The following is a 14,901-nucleotide window of genomic DNA, read 5'->3' as shown; positions in this document are numbered from 1 at the left end:
CGCCCGACCAACGCCCCCTCCGCGTCGGTCGTCCACCCGCCCAGCATCCACGCTCTCATTCCGATTCGCCGTCCCGCCAATGCTCGCACGCCATACAAACACCAGCGCACGCGGGAACAGACATCTAAAATTAGATCGGGAGGTGCGCGCACAAACACGCCCTGCGTCGCGCACGCGCGGGCGCTCGTCGTGCTGCGCTCTCAACGCGTCCTTGGGCCGGCGTGCCCGGCGGCGGGCTGACCCCGCTGACCTGACGCCGCTCCCCCTCCCCGGGCGGCCTCCCGCGTCGCCGGGCCGGCGGGGAGGCACGCCGCCAGCGCGCCGAGGCTGGCGGGCCCGCCGCCGCCGCCGCCGATGACGACGACACCCCGCACGACCGACGAGGAAGTGGCGACACTGCACGCCGGGGCAGGGGACGCCGGCCCCGCGCGGCGCGCACCCAAGGCTGATGCGGCCGATACAGGCCGTTTTTCGGCGCCGGAGCCTTGATGTGGCCGGTAAAAAGCGGCGCCGCGGAGCCGGGCTGCCGGTGGCCAAGGTGAGTGGGGGCAGCTGCGGCGGGCGCGGGCGCACGGCCGGCAGCCGGCGGATGACCCTGGGACGGCGGACGGCGGACGGCGGACGGCCCTGCAGCCGGGCGCCGGCGGCCCTTCACCGCACGCCGCGCACGACCGGCCGCCGGCCAGCTGCGGCGCGACCGAGCGCCCAGTTCCGACGGGCGAGGCCCGACCCGGCCGCCCACAGCCCCACAAATGGCTCAAACTGCCGCTGAGAACACTGGCAACGTGACAGAGACCAATGGCGAGCGTACGACCCACCCGTGCGCAGCCGGTGTGATCGCCATCGCCCGGATCGCGGGCGAGACAATCCATCCCGAACCAAACTGTGCGCAGTGGGCCAGCTGGCGACCCTCGAGCGCGACGCCCCGCCTGTCGGCGCCGCCAGCTGAAGGCCGGTCCGCGTGCGGCCCGCCGACGGCTCGGCTGGCCGTCGGCTGTCGGCGCGTCCCTGCAGCCGGCTCCACCCGGCCGACGCCGACGGCGAGCGAAGCCGTCCGCACGCCGGCTAGGGTTTCGCGCCGCCGCCGGCCGCGCGGCGCGCCCGGGCGGCGGCGGGTCGACGCCCGCGGTCGACATCCGGCCGCCGGCGACGCTCACCCCGTGGCCGACCCGAGCCGGCGCAAGGGCCCGGCAGACCGTCGCTACGCCAGCCAGCCAGCACGCACGCCGTGCCGTTGGCCGGTGGAGAAAGCGGCCGCCTGCGCCGCGGCGGGACTCGGAGGCGGCCGGCGGTGGCGGAGGCGGCCGGCGGTGGCGGTGGCGGCGGCCGCAGCAGCCGCGACGGCGGGCAGCGCCCCTTCCTGTGGCGGCCGACTGCGCCGTCCTGAGCCGGATGGCGGCGTCAGCGGCACGGCGGAAGGGCCGCCCAATCTGGTCCATTGCCGCCGCAGGGACGCGGCGCGTCCTGTGGTGCCGGCACGGCGGGGCCGACGCCACGTCCGCCCACAGCTCGGTCCCCGCCGGCCGGGCGCCGCCGATCGTCAGACAGCTGGCAGCCTCGCTGAGCAGCCCAGCCCGACTAGGGACGCGGGGACGCGGCACGTCCCAGCTCGGCCCCGCCGGCCGGGCGCCGCCGATCGTCAGAAGGCTGGCAGCCTCGCTGAGCAGCACGGCCCGACTAGGCTGGGCTTCACGGCGTCAAGACCGCTGCACGTCAGTGTATAACTGACCCAGCTGGCCACCAGGCAGACGGCGCCGGACAGTGCCAGTGTGTAACTGACCCGGCTGGCCACCAGGCAGACGGCGCCGGACAGTGCCAGTGTGTAACTGACCCGGCTGGCCACCAGGCAGACGGCGCCGGACAGTGCCAGTGTGTAACTGACCCGGCTGGCCACCAGGCAGACGGCGCCGGACAGTGCCAGTGTGTAACTGAACCGGCTGGCCACCAGGCAGACGGCGCCGGACAGTGCCAGTGTGTAACTGACCCGGCTGGCCACCAGGCAGACGGCGCCGGACAGTGGTGCCTGATAACCATGTGGGGGCCGAACTGGAGTGGGGCTTTTCCCGGAGCCCCCTCCCCCCCCCCCTTCCGCCACAACCAACGTCGGGACACAGCTGCGGTCGCACAGCGTGCAGGAAGTAAGGCACGATTACTCAAATGGTGACGCAGTTGGATATATAGACCCCCGGCGATCCCCAGGGATTACCGGCGCCACCTACCGCCACCGAACACACGACAGGACGCAGCGTCCCAGCCGACGCCAGATTGGGCCCTGTCAAGATGACCCGACCTCGACGTGTTCTGCGTTTTTAACCCGTTGGCGACCGGGGTCGGGGTCCGACCGGACAAGCTGCCGACCGATCTGACCCTGACCAACTCCCGGCGACATGGACCGGTCTCGGCGCCCCAAAGGCGACCCGCGTCCGTAACCTACACCTCCTGTAAGTTGTGACGCACCGGACTCAGCCCCCGCCTTCACCTGGGCTTCACACGTCAGCGCGCCACCGCACTCCCCGGCAGCTGCGCTATGTCACCCGGCACTCGCACGATCTATCGACAGGCAGCCGGGAAAACCCCCGCTGAGGTGGTGCGGTCGCGCCAGCGATGGACACGCCCTAGCCACACCGCCCCCGAGCTGACCCGGACGGACCGAGGCCTCCGAGGTGGCGCCGTCAGCCCCGGAGGCGGCGCGCGAGCATCGCTCTCCCACGGTGCCGGCCCGGACATGCCGGCCGCCGCTGGCCCGGGCGGACGGCACCGGAGCTTTTTGCGAGCCGCGGAGGGCATCGGCCCCGCCCGGGGAGGCGCGCGTCCGCAGCTCGTGACGCCGGGGTCGGGGCGGCGAGGCGCCGCAGATCCCGCCGCCGCCCGGCTGCCGGCTGCCGGCGGCGGCAGGGTCTGCGGAGAGAGAAGGCCGGCGCGCCGCGCGGAAATGTCCGGCTCTGATTCAGCGGTGCCGCCGACACACAGACCGGCCGTGAACCGGCCGGCCGGCCGCGCCGCCGCGTGGGACCGGCCCGTCCGCCCGAGCGGCGGCCAGGGTACGCCGCCGGGGAGGGCTGAGACCACCAGCTCCTACCCTCTAGAGACCGCACCGGTACCGCCGCGCCCGCTGAGGAGCCGCGCACACGAGCCGGGCTGGCTCGCGACACAGGACGAGGGCTGCTCTCTCGTCACGTACGGCCGGTGACGTCACACCGCCGGCCAGGGTCTGTCGCGGGGCGCCGAGCACCGTCATCGCCGCTGGCGGCGGTCGGTCGCGGCGCCACCCCTGCGCCGGCGGCGGCCACCGTTCCCGGCGGCGTCCGCCTGACCTTGCGCCGCGCGCCGAGCCCTTTGTTCAGCCGCGATCCCGAAAACCAGTCCGGCACGTCAGCGGCCGGCCGGCCCGTGGGAGCCGCGCGGTGACGTCACGCGGCGGCCGCGCGCGCGCCAATTACCGTCGGCTGGCGTGCATGCTGAGTCTCCGGCCGAGCGGCACGCCGCCGGAGCAGCGCGCCGGCTCATTCATTGTCCACGGAGCGGGCGTGGACGCGCGGTCGCCGGCGCCTGCTGACCCTGAAGCGGCGGCCATCAGATCGCGTCCGGCGGACATTCCTGGCCAGCGGCCGCGGGGCGGCCCGGCCCGGCCGGTTCGCGCTACACGACGCCCCTCCGATTCGGCGGCGGCCTTATAGAGATACTCGGTAGCGTCTCCGCCAGGGCTTCCCGTGCACGGACGGGCCGCCACAAAGACGGCGGCGGCTGACGCGCGCCACCCGCCGCCAAAACACGGCTCGGTCACGCTGCCGCGCTGCCCGCGCCGATTCCCGGCTTGTCACACCGCCGGGAGGGGGGGGGGGGGGGGGGGAGACGCTCCTGCGCGGCCCGCGCCTGGCCCGCCGGGACCGCCAGGAGCCGCTCCCGGCAGCCAGGCACGGCACGGCTCCCAGACCGCCCGATTACCGCCGGCTGGCTAATGGGGCGCCGGGGCCATTTCGGGCGAGCGGGCGGCCGACCGGCGCGGAGACGACGCACGGCGTAAACACGGCCGCCGTGAGCGTGGGAACCGCGCCGCGAATCAATACCGCGAGTGGCTTCATAACAGCTGGCTATTTACGGCGGCCGATGCGGCGCCACAAGGCACCGCGGAGAGCGGCGGCATTGACGACGGCGTGATCTGTCAGCCTTCGCCTCCGAGAAAACAGTCGGCCCCGCTCGGCGGCCGCCAAGCGTCCAACAAACATTGTGGCACCGCTCTGAACGGCGCGAGGGACACGGTGGCACCGCTCTGAACGGCGCGCCGGACATGGTGGCGCCGCTCTGAACAGCGCCAGAGACACCTAGAGGGAGTGGTATCTGATGGTCGGTGCCGTACACAATGAGCGCGTTCAGGCCGGATGGGGACATCACGACAGGCAGCTAGGCATGTCGTCGACAGGCTCCAACGACCGAACAGGAAGCTAGATAACAAAGACCCGGCCGGCAAGCAGCGTGTGGAAAGCCAGGTGAAGTGGCGCAGCGATGCGACCGGTCCTCTCTCCTGTCTCCGGCTGCAGGCTCCGGTCTCGCTGGAGGCTCCGGTCTCCGGCTGGAGGCCCGGTCTCCGGCTGGAGGCTTCGGTCGCAGGCCGCTCTCGCTGCCTCCTCCACCGGCCGCTGACACTCTCGTGCCGGCGGCTGTCGGCCCGGCCTCTCTCCCGTCCTCGACTGTCAGCTCCCGCCTTTTCTCCTGCCGTCGGCTGTCGGCCGCAGTGCGCCGGCCGGGCGCGCTGGCCTGCTGCCGCCGGCCGAGGCCGCCACGACAGCGCGCCGCACAGCACCGGCAGGTGGTGGCGCCGCCGGCGGCGCGCGCACACACCTGCCCGTCCGGCAAATGTCACGGAGCGCAGGCCGGCGCCCGCTCCTCCGCACACAAAGCGCACAAAGCGGCCGGGCGCGCCGGGCCGGCCGACAAGGGGCGGCGCGGGCGGAGGAGGCGGCCGTCGGCCGGCCGGAGGTCAGCACGGGGACACCACGTGGGCCTGTCACCGGCGTGTCAGCGGCGGACAACGCCCGATGGTCGGCTGACGAGAGGCAACATGGCTGCAAACGTCCCGTGGGACACTCCATGGAAGCGACGCTGGAGCAAACTGCGGACCAAGACGGCGTGCGATATGACGAAATGTTTCATAAGCGAGCACTTCCAGCGAGTCGCTCCGGGCGTCCATGCCACGTCAAATTGTATCGTATTGTCAAACAGAGCCAGGCCATGCCTAATCAGTCATTACTCAGACGGACTCGACCCGCGCCAGATGGAGAGACGAAATCCGTGCTGCGCCAGCACGGGTAGGAAAGAGAACAGAACAACGAGCGGGAGAGAACAGAGAGGAAAATGGCGCGGACAGGAGAGCAAAGGACACCGATTACGGAAAGTCGGTGGAAACAACAGAAAAATAGCCGGAAAGGAGCCGCCGGACAGACAGTAAATGCATATTGGGTGAGGAAACTATGCAGGGGATCGGCGGAACAGAAGCGCAGACACCGCAGGCGAAACTGATCCCGCCAGCGCGGACCCGTCACGACCTCACCCCACCGGCCGTCCAACGTCACCCCACCGGCCGTCCAACGTCACCTCACCGGCCGTCCTCGCCTCGCCGGCCGTCCTCACCCCACGGGGCGTCCAACATCACCTCACCGGCCGTCCGGACCGCCGCAGACCGGCCGGCTGGCGCAGCAGCGCAGCCGCAGCCAGTCGGCCGCCCACCAACTGGGTTAAGCAATCAGGGCCACCGCGGCGGCGGTGATTCGCATGTCGGCGTGCGTCGCACCGGCGCCAGCCAACGCCAGTCCGACTGGCGACGACCGGCCACCGGCGCCGTTCTCCCCACCTGGCGCGCCATCGGCCCTCGAAACCCTTCACTCAAGAGCCCGGCTGGGTACGCTCCTCATGCGCCGTGCGTGGCCACGCTCCGGGCCGACCAGCGGGCGCTGCTGTCCAGCCGGATGGAGCTTGAGAGTCAGCGGCGTGCGTCATAACCGGGCGCCGACTCACTCCGTGCGTCAGCGGCGACGCCGGCCGGCCGCGCCGCCGGGCCTGCCGCGGGTCCGGCCGGGTCCGCGCGGCCGCGTGGCCGGTGAAACTGGCCGCCGCCGCCGGCCGCTGCAGCGGGCAGTGCAGCTCGGTTCGCACCCAGTCGGCCGCGTCACAATAGGCGCCGCTGCAGCGCGGCAAGTCTCGAACGGCTCCCGGCGCCAGCAGTGTCCGCCGCTGCCGACGCCCCAGTCACCGGCGACAGCTGCTCGTACATCTGGTCCGCGCCGGACGGCGCGCCGCAAATAGGGCGCGTTAGTCGCGGCCATGGCGCGCGCGACCCCACTCCAGCCTCTCACCCGGGCGAGGGGCGCGCGCCCGTGCGGGCCGCACCACCGCGTCGCGCGCGCGTGCGCCCGCGACCTCTCTACCGGCTCGGGCGGTCGGGAGTTGGTGGAACGACGGGCGGCGCTGGATACACCCCAGCGACGCCGCCTTTCTCCGCGGCCCGGGCAAGCACGCCTCGCCTTTGACCCAGCGCCCGGCTGCCGGCCGCGAAAGCGGATCGTGGCCTCGCGTTCGATAAGGGGGCGTGCTCGGTTAGATGGTCACGGCAGCGGCGGCGCTCATCTTGTGAACCGATCGAGCGCCAACACGCTGCAGCGCTCGGCTCGTGTCGACAGCGGCAGCGGCGGTCGGAGGTCGCTCGGCCGACCGCGCACCGCCGGCGAACGCCGCCTGCCCACCGCCCGGTCTTTGCGTCATCGGTCGGCGCCGCGCTGCAACGCGTGCCGCGGCATGTGGGCCACCGTAGACGAGGCAGCGACCGGCGGCCAGCCGGCGCCGGCGCCGGCACGCGGACGCCGCCGCCGTCAGGGGCGGCAGCGAGTGAGCCGTTCAGCGAGGCGCGAGCACAACTCTGGTCCGGACCAGAGACGCGTCGCAAACACCACCCGCGGCCTATTTTCGCCCGACGGTCGGTGGGTCGGCCGGCCGGGCGCGCGAGCGGCAGATGGCCAGTGCGGCGGGTCCCGACAAAACAGCCCCCGTGGGGGCTGGCCGGGCGCCACCGGTCCAGAGGGACGCAGCGGCCGAAGCCGCGCACACGTGCACCTCCAGAGAAAGTCCGCCGCGGCTCTCCCTTTCCGCCGATCGCCAGTTGGCGTATGGAAACGAAGTGGGTTACGAGGTCAGGCGAAGCGCTGGCAGTCAATGAAAGCGAAACCCGCGCGAGCGCGCGCGCGCGCTTAAGCGGGCTGCTGGCGGCCAGCAGGGGGCTCGAGGCAACCCCGCATGGTTACAGCGGCCGCCGCCGAGCTGCAGCCGCAGTAGAGTTCGTGTCAGACGGGACGGCGCACCTCCGCCACCAGGAGGGTGGGGGTGGGGGGGGGGGGGCACTCCGGCACCGGCAGCACCACCACCCGGCGGCAGTGAACGAGCCAGCCGCTTTGTAAGGCGGCGTGGTCACCTGCGCTCAGCCCGACGGCTGCAGCGTGCACTGTCCACCGCCGTTTAGTTCCACATCCCGGGTCCGAACGATACGGGGCACTGCCATCGGATGGAGCACGTTGTGTAACGTCGTCGCGGCACGCTGGCGCCGCGACAGATCGCCGGCTGCAGCCGGAGCATCTGTCGCGGCGCCAGCCCAGAGCGGAGAGCTAACGTGGGCCGGGGCCAGGGCACGGCCGTCTCGGCGGAGGGAGTAGCTTCTAACAGGTGAAAGGTCACAGCTGACCTGGAAGAGCCATTTCCGTTCAAACGGGGGTCGTGCTGGCATAATGATGGCTTCGTTTATACGAAATCAGCGACATTTATTAATTTGGTGTCGCTCGTTATTGAACCTCAGCAGAGCAAATCAATACCCGACGACTGTCATCCGTTCCCCCCTGCCGATGCGAGCCTTGCCAGCTCTTTCTCCCCAGCCGCCGCGCCAGTCAGTGAGCTGTAATCGCTCCCCGCGAACGCCCCACGCCTTGCCGACCACCCCTCCCCGACGGCGCTCGCTCCCCGGGGAGTGGAGCCGGATGGGCTCTCTTCGCCGGAGTTCATTCAACCATACATTGCCTGCGTCGTCGAGGGATATTACCTACGGCAGCATCTCTCTTCTCCCACGAACGTGCGCCGCCCTCGCCTGCGCACACGCCCCGTTCCGTCCTCTCCCGCCCCGCGTGCCTGTCTCCTGCCGTGCGGCGGGCGCGCGTCACGCGACTGGGCCCGCGGACCGTCTCCAGCGGTGCTGCCCCGTCCCGAAGCCCAAGTGGCGGCCGCGGTACTCACCAGACGACGCCGAACGCGCCGTAGCCGATGGGCCTGTCCGGCTGGGCGTCGGTCGGCACCACCGACGCGAACATGGGCTGGGCGGCGGCCAAGATGGCATTCTGCGGGCCGCTGACGGCGTGGAACGCCATCATACACTGCCGGGAGCTGCGGGTGCCCACCACGGCCATCAGAGGCGCGGCACGGTGCCCGCCGACCTGCCGACAAACGAGAGGTCAGATCACGGCTCGGGTCACGGGTCCACACAGACCATTAGACAGTACAGCGCTCGCCGACCTGCCGACAAACGAGAGGTCAGGTCACGGCTCAGGTCACGGGTCCACACAGACAATCAGACAGCACAGCGTCCGCCGACCTGCCGACAAACGAGAGGTCAGGTCACGGCTCAGGCCACAGGTCACACAGATCATCAGAGGGACGGCACGACGCCCGCCGACCTAACCACAGCCGCCAATCGAGTCACAGGTCGGGTCATGGGTCATTAAAGGGCCGGTGCCATGCCCGCCCGCCTGCGGACCAATACAGGTCAGGTCACAGGTCACCAGAGGGGCGGCGCGCCGCACGCCAGGCTGACCAGAGTCGCCAATCGGGTCACAGGTCGGGTTACATGTCATCACAAGAGAGGTGTAATGTCCGCCCACACGTGGACAGATGTGGCTCCGGTCTAGGTCCGGTCACGGGTCATAAGAAGGGCAACACAGCGGACGCAGACGGGCAAGTCAGTTCACAGGAATAACTGAACTGACTGATTCGTTGCCATTGCTATAGACGGTGTCTTGTTACCTCTGTTAGATCCCAATTATTTCACTTGATAATGCATTCTGAAAGAGTTGACTCCTTTGTTGATCCCATAACTTGTATTTGATATTGCATCCCGAGAAATCTCCGTAGTGAAAAGGGAGTTCGAATACAAATAAACGTAGTGAATACAAAATGTCGGTGCCGAAATATTCTAAATTAGAGTATATTTGTGGGTCAAATCGCTCTCAATATCAAAATACCGCGATCATCAACAGGCCACACCCCAATGTCGTCATTGACAGACAGCTAAGGTGAGCTAGTTCTTTTGTCCAATGAGCGCACCGCAAATACCAGCGCTCGAACAAAACACATTTACACGTCAATCACGCCGAGATGTTTATTGGGGAGCGAGGACGCGCGAGCCATCCTGACGCGGCCGCTGCCAGTTCCGGGGCTGGAGTACGGAGCCAGCCCAGCAGGCGCCCCCATTGCCGGCCGCCGCCCCTGGTCCCCACAGCACAAGCCAAAGCACACACACAGACATACATCTACGCCAACACGCGTACACACGCCAGCCAGCTTTGCAGGTCTGCCTGCCGCAACAGGACAGGATGACCTGAAGAACACTGAAGGGTGAATGTTGCACAGGACAGAAAACAACTCAATGCTGTGACTTCATGAGCTTAATGGCCAAACCATCTGAGTTTCCAAACAAAGTGGCTTGCAACAGCAAATCTGTGCAATTTGGCATCGCTTCAAACTTGTGATAAAGAAAAAAACACTGCAGTTCAAAGAAGCCACTGCACCCATCCCTGTTGTCAAGTCGGTGGCAAACTAGACATATGGCCACTGTATAGTAGGCAGGTGGGTTTGTGTTCCAGAAACTACGTATGGCAAAATAAAACTGATGCCCAGGTGGTGATTGGCCATGCCAGCCAAGCCGACACTGGGTCTGTGCCACACCAGACAAGCAGACACAGGGCCTGTGCCATGGCTCCAAGTTCCATATTACAGAACATATTTTTGGAAACTGTTTTTGAAAAACAACTGCTTACTGTGATGGTGGGATCTAAACTAGTGGTCTGTATGTTTCCAACAAGCCACTAATCTTTGAATTATTTATCTTCTGTATGTTTCCAACAGGCCACTAATCTCTGAATTATTTATCTATCATTTTATCAATGGCTGACTAAAAAATTGGAGTGGCAAGCATCAATTTCATGCCAGGCCACCTGCCTGTATCTTGGTAAGCCAATTAAGGCCAGCCAGCAGGCATAAGAAGTGAACCTATATCACTATTATGACAAACATTTGATGATTATCACTAGTATCCCTTTATGTGCCTGCACTGCAAGGGTGGATCCAGGATCCTGTATGGTTCCATGTTAATTGGCTACAGGGATTGTTTGGGGGAGGGGGCTCCAACAAAATGTTTACAAATATGATACCTATCTGACTGATAAAGACTTCCACTAACTTCACACTAAAAAAGCATAACATATACTAAGCACCAATATCTAAACAGCACATTAACATTCTTTTTACATTATCTTCACAAAGGCTAATGCCATACCCAAGAGTTTGCAACTAGTGATAGCCTGCTATCATGGGGAAGTTTCCAATGGGCTGTCCCAGACTGCCTGGTAATAGCATCTGTCAAGCTAATTAGTGCCATCTCCTAGACCTTTGGGAAGCAATCTTTTGAGTGGGCTCCTAGTTGAAGTATTGAATGAAATGGCTTGGTGACCTGGACTGGACAGTTGCTCAAGCCTACTCCTGGAAGATAAAGCTGAAAAATAGCCGAAATTCCATTGTCACATGTGCTGCTAATGCTTCTTAACATCCTGCCACAGGACTATCAGCACTTAGTGCAAAGGGTCACACATATCTGAGTGTATGAACTCCAGCAGAAATGTAAGTTGCCAATGAGATACTTCAGGCAGCTTCAATGCCTCACATCTTGAGCCGCATCACTGACCCAAACTTGTTTTGTGGAAACCTGCCATGGTTGGCATGCTAGCACATGGGACAACTTGAGCAACTCGGTGTCGCAACAAGCAGCAAAGGCTGATAACCAGATTCAGGGCAAAACAAAGAATAGAGTGTAACACATCAACCTTACATTGGCCTGGCATCATAATTGCATCTAGGTTTTATGGGAAAGCAGTATCTAATAACAGTTTGGTTGCAAACAGCCAGTTTTGGGGGCCACTTTTAACTGACCTGACTCCAGTGGCTTGCTGGTTAACTGATTTTGTGATGAACTGATGGCTGATAGCTTCATAACTTAATAATCCAAGAATCACCTTTTTGAGTCATTGTAGTTTTAGAACAACACTAAGAATGCAACATCTTAGGATTACATTTGACCCAATTTCATCATAATGCAAATAACATGAAAAGCACACCCAACATTCCATGACATAATTAAAAAGATAAGATACCTAACTGATAATACAACAAATCAAATGATTCCTTAAAGGACCCCAGTATGAGTGAAAATAAGACTTTTGTTGCTACTTCCCTGCTTTTATAAGCCTACAATTATAGTAGAATGGTTAACAGTGGAGTTAAATTGTCATAATACAGCTCAAATCTCTGCACACACATTTTGCAACAGTACCTCAGCCTCCTAACAGATTGCGAGATGGACCTAACAAGATGAGAAACTAACCTTGTGACATCAGTGTTCACATAATGTGCTTAAACCAGTAGACACCTACCTACCAATAAGTAAAGGCAGGCATCCCTGCCAGCAAAGATAATCTTCTATGCGGGATGTTTACAAGACATTGATGAGCTTAACTGTGTGCTTGCAAGCATCAAACTCAGGTCAGGCCATTCTGCACTGAACTATCAAGTTATTGTGTGTGCAACACTTTCAAACATAACTGCATGGCATCAGTTTTGAAATGGCACAATTCCTTGGAACTTGGCTCACTATGTGCTGAAGTTGGTGGTAACCATGCATCAAACTCTGAGCACACAGATTACCACTATACATGTAATAAAATGTTGGCTGATTGATGTCACAGGTGCTGCTGCTGCCAGTAAAATGTGCATTTTTGAAGCATAGCAGGATTACCAAGTAGTGATATGACCAACATCAACTAAAGGTGCGGCCAGATGTGGCTTTTGACAGGCATTGGTGATGTTACAGACACCTACACCATGACATAAATATCATGCCCCAATGTGAAGGAAGAAAGCCACAGTTCAACTGCTCTCATAGGTCTCCACTCTGTTACACATAGTAAATGCATCATGGATACAGAGAGCACACATTGGCATTAAGTGGCAACCAAAATGCAAGGTCCACGAGGCCACAAATAGGAAATATAACACAGAGTATCAAAGATCAACACTAACCTGCTGGTGATTACACGCTCACGCTTCTCAGACTGCACAAAGTGGTCCGACTCGAGGTGGTAGATCTGTTCAGGTCGCAGGGCAGACACCGACGATCTCAGCACAAAGGGAACTTTCACAACGCGCCACGCTCCCACGGACGAGCACCAGCAACCATCCACCGCTCCAGCACAAATGCCTCACCCGAGCGCGCCGCGCACCTCACTCCCCTGCTCCCAGTCAGCCTCTGGCTCTAAGTGCGGCGAGGCACCTTTTCCCTGTCTCTTGAACCCCCGACGGGCTAACCCAGGCGCCGCCACTGACAGCGATCACCACTCCGGAGGAGTGGACTACGAGTAAAGTAAAGCAATCTCCGCACCGCTGTGGATAAAACTTGGCGCATGCGCAAAGCGCAGATTCTACGAAGAACTGGTGTTCGGCTCTGGCTAATGCGGCTACCGATCGGAGAAAACTCCGCCCACCGCAATCACATCATGAAGCAGCACGGCTCTTGCCAAAAGTACAGCCGAAACGTATTTGCTTGAATGGTTGTAATCACATCCCATTTATGAACAACAGTTGGTATGCGGTGGTAATTCAAAATGACTTCCATTGTTGATGTGCTGAAGACCAAATGGCGCCTTTATTACGCAGTGCAAAAGTGTTCAGTAAGACCGCGCTTTGCTAGGTCACAGCAGTAGTCATCCACTACCACAGAAAGTCTGGCCACTGTATAGCTAAATAAGTGTGAGACTTCACGATTTAGAAGATTCATGTATTTCTTTGCAAAGGACGTCACCTTGAAAGCTGTTACGGCACGAACTACGAGCAACGTTGTTTCAAGGTTGGTGAAAAAGGATCCTACATGACAATCTTGGTAGAGTAACATGCAGGTTTAAAATTACAAGTCTCTGATATATTTCACGACGTAAGTGAACAAAGTTTCTTATTTTCGTGAAGTTACTTTTTTCCTGAGATGTGAATTTTATACAACGGGGCTTCAGTTGCAAAATTATGTTAATAATACGAAAATGAATAAGTTATAGGCTACGCAGCTGCCATGACTAGATGATTATGGCCAGCATAGGCACCAATTTCTCACTTCCACTTGGATCGCATGCGTTCCTTCCTCTTTCATCAAAACAATTTTTTGTTTCGAGACTGATGCCATCATACGCCAGCTTTGCAAGCCTTGTTTTGTTATGCAGCAAATTAATTTTGAATGGCGTGATTAGATCAGTCACGCTTCAGTGGTCTTGGGTCTTTGTTTGGAGTCAGGTTGGGGCACTGTGGTTCAGACCATGGTCACGTGGGTCATGTGTATCTAGACAAGATATTGACTGGTCTTCACCAAAATGCCTGTAGGGGATATCACGGACATGCCCTCATTAATGCTCTAGACATCCTGGCTGCCTGTGGTAAATACCAAAAACCAGTGTCACTAAAGGGACTTAAGCATATACGGTGCTTTGTTACCAGTGGTCATGCCACTAACATGAAAGAATGATGACGTTTTTGTCCATTTAGCGAAGATGATTTTATTGAGATCGCCCTACAACTTCCTATCTAACGCAACCGGTTGCTTGTCAGGATGGATTAAACGTTTTTTTTTTGCCTGCATTTCAGGATGTCTCCTGCTGACCCGTCATTAGGAGCTGCATGGCTGGCAGCACGTCATATGACAGAGGTAGAGAAGTGGCATGCCAATTCCAGAGTCCGTTCAAAGAACTTCAAGCCTGAAAATCATTACCACCTTCCGCCGACGGTCGCCGCTCCTCAGATGCCGCTGCTACCTCAGCATGGCGCGCCGCCGCCGCCGCCTTCCACCAACGGTCGCCGCTCCTCAGATGCCGCTGCTACCTCAGCATGGCGCGCCGCCGCCGCCGCCTTCCACTGACGGTCGCCGCTCCTCAGATGCCGCTGCCACCTCAGCATGGCGCGCCGCCGCCGCCGCCTTCTACCAACGGTCACCGCTCCTCAGATGCCGCTGCCACCTCAGCATGGCGCGCCGCCGCCGCCGCCTTCCACCAACGGTCGCCGCTCCTCAGATGCCGCTGCCACCCCAGCATGGCGCGCCGCCGCCGCCGCCTTCCACTGACGGTCGCCGCTCCTCAGATGCCGCTGCCACCTCAGCATGGCGCGCCGCCGCCGCCGCCTTCCCCTGACGGTCGCCCTCTCTCAGGTGCCGCTGCCACCTCAGCATGGCGCGCCGCCGCCGCCGCCTTCCACTGACGGTCGCCCTCTCTCAGGTGCCACCGCTGCCGCTATCAACTTCCGCCGACGAATGCAGCGGAGACCCATCTAGTTTTGTTGCCGGGCACACAGCTCAGGCGGCACCGGATCGCCGAAGCGGACCATCACCGGTTCGACGGGTGCCCCCACCTCCAGCACGCGGATACTGGGCTCGGTTGTCGCCCGCTAGGCGGCGAGTCGGGCCGACCGGCAGGTGGCGGGCCAAGCCGGTGGACTGTCGCTGCGGCCGCACACGCCGAGGCCCAGAAGCAGCGCGGTAGCTAGGCGATGCCAGTGTCGCCGTTGAGCTCC

At 62.1% G+C, this 14,901-nt stretch overlaps 1 protein-coding gene across 1 annotated transcript in view; it reads right to left on the bottom strand.

Annotated features, from left to right (window-relative positions):
- LOC119089774 (serine/threonine-protein kinase NLK-like) overlaps positions 1-12,700 on the bottom strand; it is a 39,073-nt gene extending 26,373 nt beyond the window's left edge. The window contains 2 exon segments of the mRNA XM_037212588.1: positions 8,269-8,465; positions 12,379-12,700. Of these exon segments, the coding sequence (XP_037068483.1) occupies positions 8,269-8,438 (170 nt within the window). The 5' untranslated portion in view covers positions 8,439-8,465; positions 12,379-12,700.
- Positions 12,701-14,901: the final 2,201 nt, after the last annotated feature.

This window comes from Pollicipes pollicipes, unplaced genomic scaffold (assembly GCF_011947565.3).
Source record: "Pollicipes pollicipes isolate AB1234 unplaced genomic scaffold, Ppol_2.1 Scaffold_3087;HRSCAF=3621_pilon_pilon_pilon, whole genome shotgun sequence".
Lineage (NCBI taxonomy): Eukaryota > Metazoa > Arthropoda > Thecostraca > Pollicipedomorpha > Pollicipedidae > Pollicipes > Pollicipes pollicipes.
The sequence above is the reverse complement of the archived record's forward strand: the minus strand, read 5'-3'. Positions and strand labels throughout refer to the sequence as shown.